The sequence below is a fragment of the Centrocercus urophasianus genome, unplaced genomic scaffold (genome assembly GCF_019232065.1).
Source record: "Centrocercus urophasianus isolate 14NV4802_14NV808 unplaced genomic scaffold, USGS_Curo_1.0 seq_15, whole genome shotgun sequence".
Taxonomy (NCBI): Eukaryota; Metazoa; Chordata; class Aves; order Galliformes; family Phasianidae; genus Centrocercus; species Centrocercus urophasianus.
The window spans coordinates 43,293,623-43,312,310 of NW_024884697.1; the positions used below are offsets into that span (position 1 = coordinate 43,293,623).

General features: G+C 38.8%; 1 protein-coding gene across 7 annotated transcripts in view; it reads right to left on the reverse strand.

The window, feature by feature from the left end:
• Positions 1 to 18,688, reverse strand: part of NR2C1 (nuclear receptor subfamily 2 group C member 1) — a 52,510-nt gene that overhangs the window by 6,426 nt on the left and 27,396 nt on the right. For all 7 annotated transcript variants that reach the window (XR_006168370.1, XR_006168369.1, XM_042816115.1 and 4 more), the window contains 10 exons: positions 17,946 to 18,027; positions 14,833 to 15,012; positions 14,498 to 14,645; positions 14,329 to 14,416; positions 13,176 to 13,360; positions 8,200 to 8,362; positions 7,108 to 7,229; positions 5,243 to 5,382; positions 4,071 to 4,208; positions 283 to 388 (listed from right to left, as the gene is read on the reverse strand). Coding sequence is in view for 5 of the 7 variants with exons in the window: in XM_042816115.1 (XP_042672049.1) it covers positions 283 to 388; positions 4,071 to 4,208; positions 5,243 to 5,382; positions 7,108 to 7,229; positions 8,200 to 8,362; positions 13,176 to 13,360; positions 14,329 to 14,416; positions 14,498 to 14,645; positions 14,833 to 15,012; positions 17,946 to 18,027 (1,352 nt within the window). In the remaining 2 variants the exon portion in view is untranslated. The remainder of the gene's footprint in view (positions 1 to 282; positions 389 to 4,070; positions 4,209 to 5,242; positions 5,383 to 7,107; positions 7,230 to 8,199; positions 8,363 to 13,175; positions 13,361 to 14,328; positions 14,417 to 14,497; positions 14,646 to 14,832; positions 15,013 to 17,945; positions 18,028 to 18,688) is intronic.

The following is an 18,688-nucleotide window of genomic DNA, read 5'->3' on the forward strand; positions in this document are numbered from 1 at the left end:
TTAGACTAAATGAGGAATTACTACAAATAGGTGCAATTCAAAATGAAAGAAACACTTCCTCTATCTTCCAGTATTTCATTTTGGAAATTAATAATAATTAGGTAAACGATAATCACAATATGTATGAGCTCTTAAATATTTTAAGTGTTCTAAAAGTCATTTCTAAGCTTTAAGAAGGTAAGAAGAAAATATATGTGTTTACTCTAAGTAATACTGTGCAAATCAGTGCATCACTGATGCTTTGAAAAGAGAACCATCAAGTGAGCACGAAAGCGTACGCACCTGTAAGTATCATCTGGATATGCTTTTGTTACATAGTCTTGGAACTCCATGTATGCCTTTTCTTGAAATTTCTCAATCTGTACCACATTTTCCAGCCCTGGGTGATCTGAAAGACACCCTACATTGTTACACCTGTCACACCAACACGTGTTAAAAGCTGTACCAATTATCTACTTGTAAGCATGCTGAAATGATTATTTGATAGCAGCAGCAACTTTCAGTTCTCCAACAGTTTTAATGAAGAATGCTGCTTTACCTCCTTATTTCTCTTCCTCTATGCTGATGTTTTACCTTACTGTTCATAAAAACAACCAGACAACTGGAAAAGTTCAAACATGTGCAGTGCTTGCAGTGTTTACATCATTCCTGATAATAAACCTCTGTTCTCTGTGTCACATAGAACAGTACTGTTCCAATGCATTGATATTTATTGAAATTCTGTGTGCACAATTAGCATTTGTGAGGAAAAAAAAAAAAAAAAGATAAATACACATAGGGAGGGAAAAAAAAGCTATGAACTATTTGTTTCCTAAATTTTGCAGGAATGAAGGGTTATTTAATCTAATGGCCAAGTCACAATTGGAAATTATTATCTGGTGATTCTGACCCCTTTACACAGTTTAATCTTTATTTTCCATCTGGCTTAATGTAAACATTTTACTGTCATAATACCATGACAAATTGAGTGATGTTATTTGTAAAAAATCAATGCAGATGACAGGAGGTTAGCAAAGGAAGCAAGAGATTTTGAAGAGTTATTGTTGACATGCAACATATATTGCTGCATGACGTTGCTTCTAGAGCAATGTCAGAAAATGCTAGAAGTCTGCTTCCAAACCAGTTCTTGCAGACTGCTAGCATGCTAGTAGCAATCTATACAGATGCCAAGTCTCATAGGCACTCCCTTGCATTCATGACTTGCTACAGTCATGCAGCTGGAGCAGCACAGAAGATTTTCATTAATCTTCCAACCTCCAGCTATGGCACACGGCACAGCAGCAGAGCCTACCAAAGCAGATGTTCTTACCTCAGGACTGCTGCACGTGCAGTCCAGCCCCATCCTGTAGCGGAGCAGTAAAATCCCTGAAATTGTAATTTCTTGCCTATAAATCATTACCAGAATATCCCTTCTGTTCAGGGCACTGCTGTAAGTTTTTTATGTCTTGCATGTATACTGTCAAGAATATTGGCTTATGAGTCAATATGCCAACATTAAAGCAGCTGCACATCCTCAGGAATGTGATCATAAAAGCACGTGACCTACAGAAAAGTCAGTCCAGTCACCTGACTTGATACAGGCTTTTCCTAGAATATCTGTCCTACCTTTTCAATCCTTGAATGCAATTTGGAAGGAAACAAGCTAACTTTAGGCTGACCAAAGAAATAATTGTTGCTTTAAAGGTGTAAGCTCTCTAAGGAAATATTTTCAGGTCTGTAACAGGATTGATTTCTTCAGTCAGGTCAACACATTCTGCTATCAATTGTTTCCTGGAGGAACCTGTGCTAGTTACAAGTATAGGAATGGCACGAAAGGACTGCTTTGGGGGTAAGGAATGCTTAACAGTGAATTAAATCTCCTGCAAGCATGACCTACCAAATTTAAAGCAGCAGACACCTTCTTACCCCTCACCTTAAGGAAGCCTCTGAGTCTGTGTATTCAATCCTTAGCAGGAAGGAAGGAAAAATCATAAACATTTTCAAGCACTCTTAATATTGAAATTATTGGCGACCCTGCACATAGCAGGGGGGTTGAAACTAGATGATCACTGTGGTCCTTTTCCACCCAGGCCATTCTATGATTCTATGAAATTAGACCCATAGTGGATACTGCTTATCAGAAAACTGAAATAGTTCCTGTGCTTCACTGGACTACAGAAGCAAACACAAAACCGTGCAAAATTCTTCAAGTCACGAGGGCTGGTAACAAGGTTATGCTCTACAGTGAAAATATTCAGGGTCTGATTTTTCTGAAAAGATTTTAGAACAAAAGAACTCTCTGGGATCTCCTCTGTGAATCTCTCATCTTTAATAGGGGGTTCTGACATTACTTAAAAGGCTTCTCATTTGCAGGAAGGTCTTTAATCTCAGAGGTCTTCCAAAAGAGCAATATCAAAAAGAGAAGGAAAAAACAAAAAAGGGGGAAAATCTGAAGACACATAAGGTTTTGTTATGCACTTAGCCAAATTTCATGTATTTGTGCTGATGCTGACACTTTCTCTGGAAGATGTGGATATTCTTTGAGGATACCACTTAAAGAAAAGATAACTTGTGTTCTTTTATATACATATCAGAAAACTTGCTTAAAATTTATACTTTTGAAGCGCCACAGTTCAAGAAGATTTTTTCACCTCAACTGATTTCTCTTGGAAAGGGTGAACTGCAACTGAACTGAAAAAGACAGCTCTTCTCAGACCTAAGACACGTACAGAAGTGGCAGGGACCATCCAGCTCTCTGCCACATCCCACACAACAGACAGACTACACTGTGACTCACACTGCTTTTAAAATACATTCTGATCTTTTCCACAGAACAACAGCATCTAGAAAACACAGAGCAACGAGAAGCTGCTCATGCTTTTAAACTTTCCTAATGCAAAATAGAACAACTCTATATTTACCTGCTAAATCAAACAGTGAAAAATTCCTGGTGATACAAAAAATACTTGAGGTTTACTTTTTTTTTTTTTTTTTTTTAATCAAAATATACTCATTTTTATATTAAATTCCTAAATTCTGAATGAAATCTATGACCTGCAGCATGAAGACAGAATATCTGAATGCATTTACTGAAAAGTTAATTCTACAGTTTTCAGAAAAAGAAATTTAGTTTTGTCATTTTCTACAGGCTGCCTGCATTTGTCGTGGAATCTACTCAGTCCTTTTCTGTCTTAACCAGAGAACCTTTACTCCTCCACAGTGTGGACTGATCACTCAGAAGGAAAAAATAGTCATTTTATTTTAGCACCACTGCCTCATGAATAGCCAGTTAACTTTACTTACAGGACATTATGCAAATACTGACCAGAAAACAAAAACAAAAGGAAATGCTATGTTTAATATTCATTTTCGTAATACTCATGTGAAGTGAGGTCATACGTTACTGTGATTTTATATGCAAGAATCAAGGCTTGGAAAGGTTGTCATATATTAAAAGCATAACTTGGATTCACCTCAGCAGGAAGCATAGGAACAATACTTCTGAAAATTAAACTCCAGGCCCTCAGAAGTAGTACCCCAGAATGGAGACATACATTTAAAAGTAATAAATAGATAGCAGAGGCAAAAGCATCATCATCATCCAACTATTTTCATTAAAAGAGAAACCCTCTTCTTCCTACTGTCCTGTGTCATCCATTACACCTTCCCGGGTTCCTCAACAAGGGACGCAGAGATTCTAGAGGTAATAGCAGCAGCATCGAATGAAACAGAAATCATATGGAAAAAAATAACACACATACAGATACTTCTTTGTCACCTCATGAATCTTGTCCATTTAGCAAAGCCCTGACTTTCAAAACCGAAGACTTGATGAGCATGCTCATCCCAGTTCCCACACAGCCTACTTATCTGATGTTACTTCCTTATTTTCTAAAGCAGTTCCATCTCTTTTTCCTTTCTCTATAAGCCTTTAAAAGGACACGAGGAAAAAAAAAAAACAACTTACCTAAAATATGCCTTTGTGGAAGACAAAAGATTTTAGATATGGATTTTTAAGCCAACTTTTGACCACTCAAGTCTCCATAGTCACAGAAAAAGAATAAAGTTTTACATTAAGAATGATTACATACCAGGACTGAAGAGTACAATTGCTTTCAAATATGCATATTCATATCCATCTAGGCAAAGCTTCACCATACTGTTACAGAACTCTTGCAGTTTGAAGATGTGCTCCATTACTAGTTTTCCTCTGTCTGTTGGCAGCTTGTCTGAGTTGACACACACACAAAATACATAAACCCCAAAGTCAAGAGGCATGCAAAAGTGTAGTCACGTTGGAATTTTAAAAACATTCACCACTTAAAGTACATTCAAACAGCAGAAAATCTATGCCACCTACAAACTCTATACACTGAACTGAATTATCTTTACACCAACAATTCCTGCCACTTAACATTTCCAATAATCAGAGGTGGACTACAGCTCCGAATGAAAAAGGAAAGAAAAGGTTACTTGTCAGTAAAGAACAATACCATGCTATTGCAGATCTATGCTGTACAACTAAGAGTCGGGTACTGTACTTAATTCATTGATGGAGTAGATCAGTGTACATTTGCATGAGTTCCTTTAGTGGATGTGAGCACAGTGAGGTGATGCATTTCAGCAGTGGTGACAGCAACATGGCAGACAAGCCACGTCCTGGACAGCGATGCAGATTGCTACAAGTGCAGCACGCAGACTCTTGTTCATCTCTGGCAAAATCGTGCAGCTAATGGTGGTGACTGTGTTGAAAAATAGAGTCTTGTAGCAGAGCATTTGCTCTGTCTAATGACTTAATTGTGCTCTGTGTATCTGCTGTAGTTTTCATGCAAAATAAATAGGAGGCGTTACTTTCAGAGCAACCTGCATATAAACATAAGCCAAATTATTTAAAGGGGTTGTATCACAAAGGAGGCGTTTGGCTGCTGTTTCACAGCTACAAATAGCAGGGACGGCTGGGTCCTCCTTCACATCCTAGGCAGAGAGGAATCATATTCACAGTACCCCTGTGTTCTTAAAGTTGGTGTTGCCTGAAAGACTCCTATTTTGAGTGACGTATCCTAACAGAACTAGAATGCTATCAGATATCATACACAAATAAAATGATTTAAAAAACCACACTGTGTTCTCATTATTTTGTTAACTTCCACGAATGGTAGATTTTCATTAACTACTGATAGATAAGTGACCAGCTTCTGCTCAGTTCAACTCTTCAAACCCATGAATTCCCTAAGTCTGCAGATGTGCTCAGTCAGCACCTTACCTTGCTGTAAGCTGTCGTGAAGGTGATTAACAAACGCAGCCAATATAGTCGCCACATTCATGACTTGAGAGCACTGTGCAAGACCAAGCGTAAAAAGTTCGTTCCAGCAGGCTTTTACTAATGATATGCTGTTATCCTGTCTATTGAATTGAAAAACACAATAATTGCACTTAATGACATCATTCACTTGCTCTTACACAGTTTTTCAATTTGAAGAACACTTTATAAAACACTGATCTGATTCAACCACTGCAGCCAGTACCAAAATGAAGTCCTGCATCAAAAGCTTTTCTGTTTGCATGCTAGGATTAAATTGCTTATTATAAGTGACAATGTGAGTAACTCTTCTAAAAGTTAGAATTATACAGTGCATAATGTGCTGAACTTTAAAAAGGATCAGTAATTTCAAATAAATCTCCACTTGAAAAACAATGTTAGGATTTTCAGCCCTTCAAAAGGAAAATGGCTAAATGGTGTTTAAAATACCATTGCCCATGATGTGGACTAGGACTGCAAGTGCTAGCACTCAGGAGAGTATTAACACAGGTGTTGTGGCAGCCTATTCTTCCCCTTGCTTATACAAGTAGTAAGGGAAGGGAAGTAATATATATATATTTTTAAAAAGCAGATTTTCTATGCTTATTTATCTGTTAAATCCTTTTGTACAGACTGATCTTTTGTGGCTTTTATTTTTTAGAAAAACTATGTGCTGTTACAACACCGCTTTGCAATACCTGTCTTACAAAAAAACCTGAAAACATGTGCAGTGATGTAGTTCACCATGTTAATTTGCTAAGCATTTTCAGGTTCTGCAGCAGCAATTTGTACTGAAGTATCATATTTACCCAATTTTCTCCGCTTGTCATTGTTTAGTTTTACAGAACTTGACTCCTTCAAAAGAGAAGTTTCAGTTATACAGAATACACTATTTTCAACAACGTAGAATGATTTAGCTTAAGCACTTCAGTAAATACAGATCATCCATGCTCTGCCAAGATCTCTGGTAAAGGGGACAATCCCTCACTATAAACAGGAATTCTCTTTGCTACCACCATCGGATGCTATTTTGATATTCAACTAAAGAAGAACACTGAACATCCTGATCTACAGATGATTTTGTGCCTCCTTTGTATCATGGCTGATAGATGTATATCGCATTGTAACACAGCCAGTTTGATGACAGTCTTCATCTTGGTTTCTGAAAGTAATAAAAATCACTTTTCCTCATGCTGTCTTGAGATCTTTTTTCATGATGATCAGTAAAGTAGTACCACATACAGCTTCAGAATTTTTAGTGATATGCCAAATTCTGCTTATAAAAAGAGAGTGCTGCACAAACTGTAAAGAAAAGAATAACAATTACTTCCTGGCTATAGCAACCATTTGTTTTTGGAAAATCCTCTGCAACTAAACTTTGGTTCAGCAAAAATTCAGGATTAACTTAGCATGTTGTTCATATTGTTTATTAAATGCAAAATTATTACTAACTCACCTATAAAGACAGCAATATTTGGAGCTCCAGAAAGGAGCTTCTCTTTGGTGACTGATACACATCTTAAGTTCAGGGGGTGCTATTAAAAAATGACAGGAAGTCCTACTTACTGCAAATTTATTAAAGAAGGGCAGTGAGCAGGCATTTGATCATTATGAATCTACTTTTTTCTTCCAAACTCAACCAAGTATTTGATTTGAAATGAAGCTGGGAATCATTTTGATTGAGTGAACTTACCTTTGTGTTTAAGATCAATACAACAGTTTTGTTAAGCTGGTTTATATTTTAAAAAGTCCTCAAAGATGGCAGTGCAAATAACAAATTAAAAAGCGTGTAATCTCAACATGAGCAAATAGAGTAATTGAACACCTACCCTAAAGCTTGGAAAGATGGAATGGAACGTGCCCAGTGCATGGACAGGAAAAGCAACCTGGAGGCAGTCTCACAGATATAGTGAACGTTAAGATATTCGGGCATAGGAGAAGGCATGGTGAGCTGGCACAAAACAAAAAAAAAGTGCAAGTCAGTTGTTTTGCTTTCTTTGTATGAAACATAATAAGAAAAATCATTTCCAGGATTGAAGGGAAAAAAATTAACATTTTTTTCATTAACCATGAGATAATCCCAAAATAAAATAGAACAAATGCTTTTTTTGCTCCTTACTAGCCACACTGTGATACCCTAATGAGACTACAAAGCAACCAAAACAGTGAAAAATTTTTAATCTTAACTTAGATAAGGATTTATGTCTGGAACACCTGGAGATGAAGAATCTGAAATAAAATATTTAAGACAATCTGTACAGAAGCTGTAGAAGAACAGCTGCACAATTACAACAAAGTAGCTCAGAGCATATAGCAAAGTATGTAGAAAATACAAACAGAACACCACCACCACTTTCACTTGCAGATCTGAAGAGGGATTCGACCCCAAATTTTATCCTCAGAAATCAGTTTGTAACAGAATTTAAAACAAAACAAAACTGACATTTGCATTGGAAATATGAGAGACCAAAATGTGTTTAATCCTAGAATCGTATGAATCACAGAATGGCTTGGGTTGGGAGGGACCCCAAGGATCATCAAGCTCCAACCCCCCTGCTGAATGCAGGCCCTCTGACCTCAGTGTCTAATACTAGACTAGGCTGCCCAGGGCCCCATCCAGCCTGGCCTTGAACACCTCCAGGGACGGGGCATCCACAAAACTTCAGTTTAATGCAAACCATATTTTTAAGGTAAGAGGCAGTAAAATAAGCCGTGCTATAGAAATGGTGAGGAGAGCTGCCGATTCTCCCAAGCATACAGCCAACTAGCGAACAAAAAGCCATGCATTCATCAGCAATGAATGGCAATACCTGAATAGCTACCCTTCAGAGAAATTCAAAAGATGACTTAATCAGATCATTAATTTGTCTTACGATGTTAAAACGGTTAGAAATAGCCAAGGATAAAAAAGTATTAAGTACCCTGAATGCTACGTGTGCATCACTGAGTAGCGGCCCCTCTATTTCAACGATATTCATGCTTGTTTCTCCACCTCCAAGCTGCACGTTGGCCTCAACACTTTCAGAGTTCTGGCACGCTGCACTCTCTCCAGGATTTAATGCTTTTGCAAGAGTATCAAATGCCCTGTAAAATCAAGAAAAAATAAAACAAGAAAACTTCATCTTAGAGATAGTTACTCACAGTTTCTAATTTAGGAGGAACCTGCATACCTGAAACCTGTAGTTAGAAATCTGTTTCAAATAAGCAGACTTGGAAAACATAAGACAGTAATATACTTTTCCTGACACTCAACCAAGTAAAATTACTGAAAACTCCAAGTTATACAGTCTTTGAAGCAATAAAATTAGCAGCAGATCCTATTCACACTAGTTGCCAACAAATTCACAGTTTTGACATACTGATTGTGCTGCTGCTGAATCACAGTTTGTCCTTTGAGATCTCTTAAGTGATGTTTACTGAGAGTGCTGGCATGAGCATTTTAAGCATATAAAGATCAGACTGCTGTTAAAAACAACTACTGCATGTGTAAATTTTGGAGATTTTTGCTTCTAAGAAGCACAAGCAGAAGGAATAAGCTTCTGCAAGTAATCAGTTACAGTTAGGCTATTCAATATAATTTGAGAAAACAACCTCCAAATACTTGAGAGAAAGCACTCACATTCATTTGGTACCATTCTGAGTACCCTTGATATGGGGCAGTGATTTCTGTGAAGACCGAGGCATGAGTGCTAACATTACTCATGGATGTCAGAATGAGAATCACAGAATCATAGAATGGCCTGGGTTGAAAAGGACCACAACTATCATCTGGTTTCAACCCCCTGCTATGTGCAGGGTTGCCAACCAGCAGACCAGGCTGCCCAGAGCCACATCCAGCCTGGCCTTGAATGCCTCCAGGGATGGGGATCCACAGCCTCCTTGGGCAACCTGTTCCAGTGTGTCACCACCCTCTGAGTGAAAAACTTCCTCCTAATATCTAACCTAAACCTCCCTTGTCTCAGTTTAAGACCATTCCCCCTTGTCCTACCACCATCCACCCTTGTAAACAGCCATTTCCCCTCCTGTTTGTACTCTCCCTTCAAGGACTGCAAGGCCACAATGAGGTCTCCCTGGAGCCTTCTCTTCTCCAAGCTAAACAAGCCCACTTCCCTCAGCCTTTCCTCACAGGAGAGCTGCTCCAGCCCTCTGATCATCTTAGTGCCCTCCTCTGGACTCGTTCCAAGAGCTCCATGTCTTTCTTGTACTGGGGGCCCCAGACCTGGACGCAGTGCTGCAGATGGGGGCTCACAAGAGCTGAGTAGATGGGGACAATCACCTCCCTCTCCCTGCTGCCCACCCCTTTTTTAATGCAGCCCAGAACACAGTTGGCCTTCTGGGCTGCAAGCGCACACTGCTGGCTCATGTCCAGCTTCTCATCCACCAGGAACACCAAGTCCTTCTCTGTAGGGTTGCTCTCAAGGAGATCTTCCCTCCGTTTGTATAAACACCTGGGATTGCCCTGACCCAAGTGCAGCACCCTGCTCTTGGCCTTACTGAACCTCTTAGGTTCACATGGGCCCACTTCTGCAGCCTGTCCAGGTCAGAACAGATGTATGACTTTATTTCCTTGCTTGATAACACATCCACGTTGTGCACAAACACACCTGAGAAGCAAATCTGATCTGTGTACAGACACAGCCCTGATTACTGCCTACAGGCAGATGACATACTCTGATAGCAGTATCATTTGAACATTGGCACAAGAAAATCTCACACTGATGTTTAAGGGCTTTACAAAAGCTGATTACAGGTGTGCATACAGGTGTGGAGATGATTGTCAATTTGAATGCATATGTTTTTGCCACAGAATCTAAAATTACTGAATTAATGTCCAATCAAAATACCTGATTTCTGAAGTAGGACTTTACCTACCTTCTCTTCTTCCATACTCCTTTGCTATTTACATTTATTAATACACTAAAAAATAATTTAAATTTTTTTTTTAAAAAGTGCTTACTGTGTTCTGTACAACCATTTACAATCCAAAGAAACAACACAATACCTAGCTGGTGATGCTGTCTCAGGTGATGGTAAATGAGCTGGAATGGTTTTGGGTCCTACCATCTGGGTTCCTGCACAGAAGGGAGACTGAGGCATGCCCAAGTGGGCATCACAGATGTACCTGGGAAGCTTTCCATCTCAAATATGTCAAAAGTGGGCATAAAGAGAAGACACTCTTGGGTAAGCTCTGAAGTTACATTGTTTGTATCCTGTGAGGAAATCTGAGTCTCAGGTCTTGGTGGCTCCCTCTTGGTAGCCTTGAGTACAATAGGCAAAACAAGCAGCGTTGTGGCAACTGCTTAAGAAAAAGAGGATCTCTTCAGAGCTCTTGCATGTAGCAGGGACAGAAATGTAAGCCAGGAACAAGATCTCCCCACTAAGTAGTGTTATGTGTCTCTACATATTATTCTAGTTTAGCTTAAATGGTCTTTTTTGAATATGTTGGGCATGTACACTCTGTAACCACATCTGCCCATGTTACTTTTCTTCCAAGTTATTCTTGAAAGTCTGCTTTCAAAGAGTCCTCTCCCTCCTTCCTCCTAAATTTGCAGAAGAAAGCTTGCAGAAGTTCTGCTCCCCAACAGTTCCATGCTGTGGGTTCCCTTCACATGCTATGCTTTAAAATGAACAATGGCTGCAATATAAAACACTAAGGAAAAGAGGATCCAGACTACAGCTTGCCTTGAAGTTACCGAAACAAGGCTCACTAAGTAACAAAAAAAGGTACAATCAGTGTTAAAATCCGTGGTATTGACACTCTGTTAGAAACAACTGTGGTTGTCTTTTCTTGAGCTCAGTCACAGACATGTGACAGGACTTCTGATTAGTAAAATTCGAACGTGGCCAATGAAGCCATCAGAGGACAAAACATGTAACATTATAACATAAAAGCAGCAAAATACCTGAAACAAAGTTATACTAAATCTGTGCCAGCAAAACTGAAAGCTTAACTACTGTATCTGCAAGCAAAGGAAGACAACAGAATGCATGCAAAACACTGATAGATAGAACCTGCTTTTTGAAATCCCATGAACTCATTTTTGTCAGTACACATCCGCATCAGTAAGATCAAGCTGGCACAAGGCCTGGCAAGGAAATCTAAGATTTGATTAAAAATGTACTTTCTGCTTGGGTAACAACTTCCCTTTTACAGGAGTATTTGAACTGAAAGTCCCCACTGGAAATCCGTGAGGTTGCCCACTAGATAAGGGCATGCCTACACTGAGTCAGAGCTCCGGCACACTCTGACTGAGAGAACTCAATGGCTTTTCACAGGTGCATTTTTAAAGCTGAACAAAAGCAAGCACCTGGAACCAAAGAAACGAAAGATTATCATGCAAGCTTACTATTAACTGCACCTTTATGAACAGCCATTTGATGTTTATCAGCACAACATAATAGCACTCCTTACACTGCATATTATTTAACTAGGAGAACACAGCAAAAGTCCAGACCAGCAGCTATAATACAGGTCACATCAACTTTACAAGCAGCACATATGGAGAAAGGAGCAGAACAAATGCGTTCTGCTTGACATTACACTGAGTAGGTGACTGGACTATAGGGAAAACCATGTATTTTGGGTCAGTATAAACTGCTTCATTACATTCTAATCTTTTTTTTTCTGGATTGGTTTATTCTACATACACATTTTCAATACCACATGTATAATATAGATGAAGTGTAAAAGAATACTTCTGAGACAGCTGTCAGAAGCCTGATGGAGTGACAATCAAGGAAGAGCATGATTCTCACTGAAGGAATAAACAAGGAAGTACTATAAAAGATACTTCCCATTATGTTGAGTTAAAACCTGTGCAAGACAGAAGTTTTTAAATACACAATCACAGAATCACAGAATTGTAGGGGTTGGAAGGGACCTCCAGAGATCATCGAGTCCAACACCTTGCCAAAGCAGGTTCCCTATAGCAGGTCGCACAGGTAGGCATCCAGGCAGGTCTTGAACATCTCCAGAGAAGGAGACTCCACCACCTCCCTGGGCAGCCTGTTCCAGTGCTCCGTCACCTCACTGTAAAGAAGTTCTTGAGCACATTTGTGCGGAACTTCCTATGCTGCAGTTTCCCGCCGTTTCCCCTCGTCCTGTCTCCACTCACCACTGAAAACAGTCTGGCCTCGCCATTCCGCTCCCCACACCTCAGATACTTATAGACCTGGATCAGGTCCCCTATCAGTCTTCTTTTCTCAAGGCTAAACAGACCCAGACCCAAACCCATAATGAATGCATCTGTATCAGCATATCTTTGAGTTTTTCTGCCTCTAAATAAAAGGCTTTTCAAGCTTTTAAGGCAATTAACATTTAGGAGTAATAAACTACTTACAGATGAGATCTTCAAGAAACAGTTTCCCTTAATACTAAGAATACAGTACAAAAATCGAACTCATCTTATTCTTTCCTTTTAGTCCTCCTTAACATCAGCTGAAAGATTTAAGTTGAAATTCACAGAATCACAGAATCTCCTGAGTTGGAAGGGACCCACAAAGATCATCGAGTCCAACTCCTGGCTCCACATAGGACCACCCAAAATCAGACTGTATCTGACAGCATTGTCCAAATGCTTCTTAAACTCCAGCAGCTTAGAGCTTTGCCCACTGCCCTGGGAAGCCTGTGCCATGCCCCCCACCCTCTGCCGAAGAGCCTTTGCCTAATACCCAAACTGAACAAATAACTAGAAGTATTTTCTGTCTCTAACTGAACTTTCTTATGATTTCCTTTGGGAGAATCCTACAAGACTGAACCGTAACATGAGTTTGTGCTGTCACTACTATTATTTTTAATGCAGGCAAATCACCTAAACCATGATAATTAAATTAATTATCTCTGAACTGACAGAGATATTCTTGAGAAGGGTAACATCTCAAGTGGAACATGCTTTACCTTGTAACATCACTACTTCCTTGTTCTTCTTGCTGAAGTTCAGGTAACGATCCGTCTCCATTACTTAAACTCTCAATCATAGACAGCTCTGTGCTGCTTTGTGACAGATCTTTGGATTTACTGAGGTTTGCTAAAGATGTCACCACATTTGCCAGGGTACTTAAGTCTCCCTGACAGGCTTCAACCTAAGAGAAAAATACAGCTTTTAATTCTTTCTTATTGGCAGTAGATAACTTGAAAAAGAAGAACTCTTTTACACTTATGAAGAACTGAGCTAATGAGAATAGACCTGTTAGAAAATTATTACTTTCAATAAGTGGGCAATCATCATGCAGCAGTTAGACACTGCACTGTTACTAAAATATGAAATATTTAGACGCTTGGTTTTACAAGTAACAGCTATCTATTGCTTTCAGAAAGAATGCCACAGACACAAGCTATAGGGAGAGATTTTAGCATCTCCACTCACTAGTCCATCATTGGGATTATAAAACTGCACTAGATTATATTTTTACCATCAAGAAAGTAGTAAAATTTTGAAGACAGAGGGAGGCAAAATGCACAAAAACAGTATGAGGTGATTTAATATTGGCTAGAAAAATACAAAAGCTTCCTACTGTGCATATGTAGGGCCATTACCACATCACTTTAGTGGATCAGTACCCATAACACAATGGAAACAAAGGAAAGCCCAGCTTGGAAATACATCAGAAAAAAGATCACTACTGAGACAGCTCTCATTAGCTTTGGGAAAAAAAAGAGAAAAAGAAGAAAAACAACACAGGGGGAAAAAACTAACAATATTTATGAAATGCACTGTGATAACGCCACAGCCATGTGAGATTTTGCAAACGCCTTATTCTACTTGAATCAAAAAACCTCAAAGCGTCAGAATTGCCAAATACAAAGAAAAATAGAGCTGCCCTTAAAGCTGTCTAAAAGGAGGGAGGCATTTGCTTTGTAGAGCTTTTCACATTCTTTCTATGAAGGGCTAACAGCATTCTTCTGAAGAGAGACATCTGCAACACTGGGCAATGTTTTAAAAACTGAATTTATCAAAAGCATAGCAAAACAGAACAACCTTCCGTCCCTACACACACTTTCATATAACAATCAAACCTAAAGCATCAGTACATCAGTCATGTCATCATACCTTATCTGGAGTCATCAGCACTGTAGGCTCGCTTTTAATGCCAGACTGAATGTTAACGAACATTCCTGATTCCAACAGACCTGTTGACCTGGCACAAAATAGCACAAGTGTCAACTCTGGGGTGATTTCAAGAAACAGAGGTAGCTTGTCTACAGTAGAATGCACTTACCTTGCTGTTTCATTGTCTGTTACAAAAGTTGGAGTTGCAGCCAATGGGCTGCGAAGATCTTTCCGAATGTAGATCTTTTCTGTAGAAGCTGCACAGTTTGAAGACTTTTCTCTTGACACTTCGATAGGTTTCCTCTCACACTGCACAGCTAATAAAACAGCACGCAACTAGTAAGTCACATCACACATTACAGTCTAAGAAATGTCCATTATCTTTGTTCTTTTTACTTAACCTTCAATTTTCATAACCATTTTGACTGTTCATAGTTATAACTCAGGAAAAAAACAACCTAGCCAACCAACCAGCTGAAATGATGGGTATTTTTCCAGACTTACAGTCTTGTTTCATTCCGAAGGCGATGCATCGCTGCAGCCGGCAGTACTGGCAGCGATTCCGGTGGTGTTTGTTAATGACACAGTCCTTTGTTCCTCGGCACGAATACACCAAATTCTTCCGTATGCTCCTTTTAAAGAATCCTTTGCAACCCTCACAAGTTACTGCTCCATAGTGACGTCCTGGGTTCGGAATAACATAAATTAAGACTTTAATTTTACACTGTACTATCTCTTCTTCTTTAGACCTTTTCTCAAAACACTCTTGTTTTTCCTCCATAGGTTACAGACCTTAAATCACGTGGATACAGAACAACAAAAATACAAGTGAAACGTATTTCTAGTTCAAAGCACTTCAGCTGGATACTTATCTCGAAAGGGCAAATAACCAACTTGCTTATGAAGTTCTTGCTGAACCTCCTGACAGCAGTGTTAAAAAGCTAAGAGAACAAGTTAGCAACAACACAGAATAAACTCTGAATTTACACATTCTTTTCCATTTTTTTTAATGCCCCTGGAGTCCAGTGCTGCTATTGCTCATTACAAATTCAGCTGTATAAATGTTACACATTATAGCCAGTGGAAGATGGAATCTGCAAACATCGTATCTGTCAGCAGTAAGTGATAATTCCAAAGCCCTGCTTTCACCTTTCACTTTCCTAACAGACAATGTTACATCAGTAATTCTTTCAGTAAAACTCTAGAATGAGAGAAATAAACTAATAGAGCTAGATCAATTTTTAAAAAAAATCTGTAGTGAATTTTCTAATTTATAATACCAACATATAGAAATTGCTAGGATGTACTACAGAAAGTCGAGTTTAATTATTTTTCAGAAGTAAATTGCTTTGATTCTTCCATAGCACAAATTATAAATACCACTAAAAAGCTCAAGTTCTGATTAAGGCATTCTTAAATTCCAACAGTGACAATTCTATGATCCCAAAGAAAAAAATTAAACCAAAATCACCTATGAACACTCAATATACATACTGTGGAGGCATCAAGGCTGTTCTTTGACCTGTGCAGGGCACTTTACAGAAATACATTTCAAATATGAACTAATTTAAGGGAAAATATATTTTTAGATTCTTTCCTCATTCCTCTTAAACTTTTTTATGCCTGAAATTTCCAGAAACTCTGGTTTCTAGGTTTTCTAGATTCCTTTATCAGAACTGTATTAACATAGGACTAAATATGAAATTTACAAAGCATCATACGTAAAATATCACTAAGTGTAACATTTTAATAGCAGTTGGGCTGGTGAGTAAATATTCACATATATCCATATTCATAATATCCATCCTGCAAAGCACCTGGGCTTTGCATTTCAAATGGAAGGAACCCTTGAAGGTCACCCAGTCCAACTGCCCTGCAATGAGCAGGGACCCCTACAGCTGATCAGGGTGCTCAGAGCCCCTCCAGCCTGACCCTACATTTCTTCAGGGATGGGGCATCCACCACCTCTCTGGGCAACCTGTGCCAGTGCCTCATCACCATTATAGTAAAACACCTTTTTCCTTGTATCCAATCTAAATCACCCCTCTTTTAGTTTGAAACCATTCCCCTTCATCCTATCACAGCAGACCTGCTGAACAGCCTGTCCCCTTCTTTCTTCATCTGCTCTTTGATGCAGCTTCTTGCACTCAGTTTGGAGGTGTCTGCAAAGCAGTCTGTGTAACAGTTCTTACCGCACAGGAGGCACCTACAGCCGCTCAGGAAATCATGGCTCTGCCTAAATTCACTACCAGGGTTCAGTATGTATGGGTCAGGCCAGGGCAAACTGCTCCTGGAATCACTCTCATGGGATACTCCAGCCCTGTGCTGGGATCCATAGGAGCTCTCCCAGCTGGAGCACTCCAACTAGATCTTACATATACCTTATCTTACACCCTATATTTGGCAGAAATTTCTTTTGTGAAGGGTGAAATCTGACATACGTTTAGAGGAGCTACAATTTTAAGCTAAATTTGGCTTCAGTAGAAAGATTTTAGATTGTTTTCTATTTAAGCAGCTTCTGCTACATTCTACTGGCTTTCATGATGGAATCCTAATGTTATCTACGTCTCTTCCTTGCCCCCCATTCCCATTGCTTCCCAAAAGAAAGTATTTAATTGCAGTTATCACATTTCGATATTATTACTCGAGGATCATCACACAGATTTCAACCAGATAAAGCATAAGAATGTTCTGAGGGAGCAATCATTTTCCCTACATAGTCTAATTGTAGCTAAATAAGTAAAGAGTCAAGTTTACACCTCATTTCTCTTACACTACATTACCAAGTGAAAAAAGAAAGGAGCTTTCAGTTCTCCCTTCCAAGAGAAGTAATTTCAGCTCCCTTCTACCCTCTCAGTAATTTCAGCTCTGACAGATTTGAAATACCTGGTGGCAGGCACACATGCAAGAGGAATGTGGGAGACAGCTGGAAAACCATCAGAGTTCTTCAGTAAAGAACTCCCACCACACTTCCTTCCCATCTCTTGTTATCATTAGGCAAAATTTAGTGTGTGACACATTTTTCCTACCTAGCACTCTATTTTGCCAGTGAATACACTGTTCATTTTTAACCGGAACTATAATGCATTTTTGCAGTTTTAATAGTGGTTCTTCAAATAGTGAGCTGTCCCACAGAAATCTCACATTAGCATTTCTTTTCACATACCTACAATGTCTTCTTTACCTGTTGGTTTCATATTTTAAATAATTAAAAGATTTCTCACCTGTTTCTGACTTGACAACAATAACACAGTTCACTGCATGATCTCCTTTTAAGTAACAAAAAGCTCTTAACAGCAAGTCACCTAAGTCATTTTTTCAGCCAATTTTTACAATACAAAATAAAACGTATTAGCCTAAGGAAAAAAAGGCAAAAATTATCTGGTAGAAAACATATTTCGCATTTCTAAAGTAAAACAGAAGTAAACAAGTCCCACCCACAGACATTAAAGAAACATTTAGTTTAATCCTCTGCTGAAAAAGGCAGTCTATCTTTTCTGTTTATGCATGTACATACATCTATTTATATGTGTGCAAACTGTTATATCCCTTAAGAAGAACTTTGAACTGCTATTATGAAGTTGCACTACCTTATTAAAAAAAAGGAAGTGAAATACCTGATGCCTTGTCTCCACACACAACACACAGATCAAACACTTTATTTAGGGCCTGCTCATTGGGAGAGTTGTCTGTTAAAATCTGAAAGAAAGTAGAACATAATGTCATTTTTATTTTTCTCACCATCATGAAATATCACAGTAAATCACCTTTGTGATTTCTTCTAAGGGACCAAATCGACAAACTGTGAGGTTTTCTTGACTATGTTTTACAGCCTTCATAGACACAAAGGAGCAGAGCTACCTGCCATGCACTGTGCTCCCAGTTTTACCTGTAATGTTTCCAAAAAGAATTCAAGATTTATTTAAATATTACCTCTGGAAAATGGGCTGACGTTTCCAAAAACATTTATTCTCTGCATACTCGTTTTGTTGAATACATACCTTCTGTTGAATTCTGTATTTATGTTCTACTGAATGCAAATTATTTTTTGAATGTGAATTGTGACTGCCACGTAGAGGCTGTTATTTCTACATTCTGATTTGTCAATCTTTTTTTTAATAATAGACAGAGATGGTGGGCCGATAGAAAATGAATTCTAACAGTGCCATGAATTATCAAATGATGCACGCTTTGGTTTTTAGTAACAGTTTGACATTATGACTACGTTCATGTCTTACTCATTCTCTCTGGCACCTGAAAAGCATCATTAAGCACATCAGAACCACAGTGCTACAGGGCAGGCACTGTGGCCTTCCATTTGACCTTAAAAAGATCCATCTCAGTGAGTCAACAAAGCACA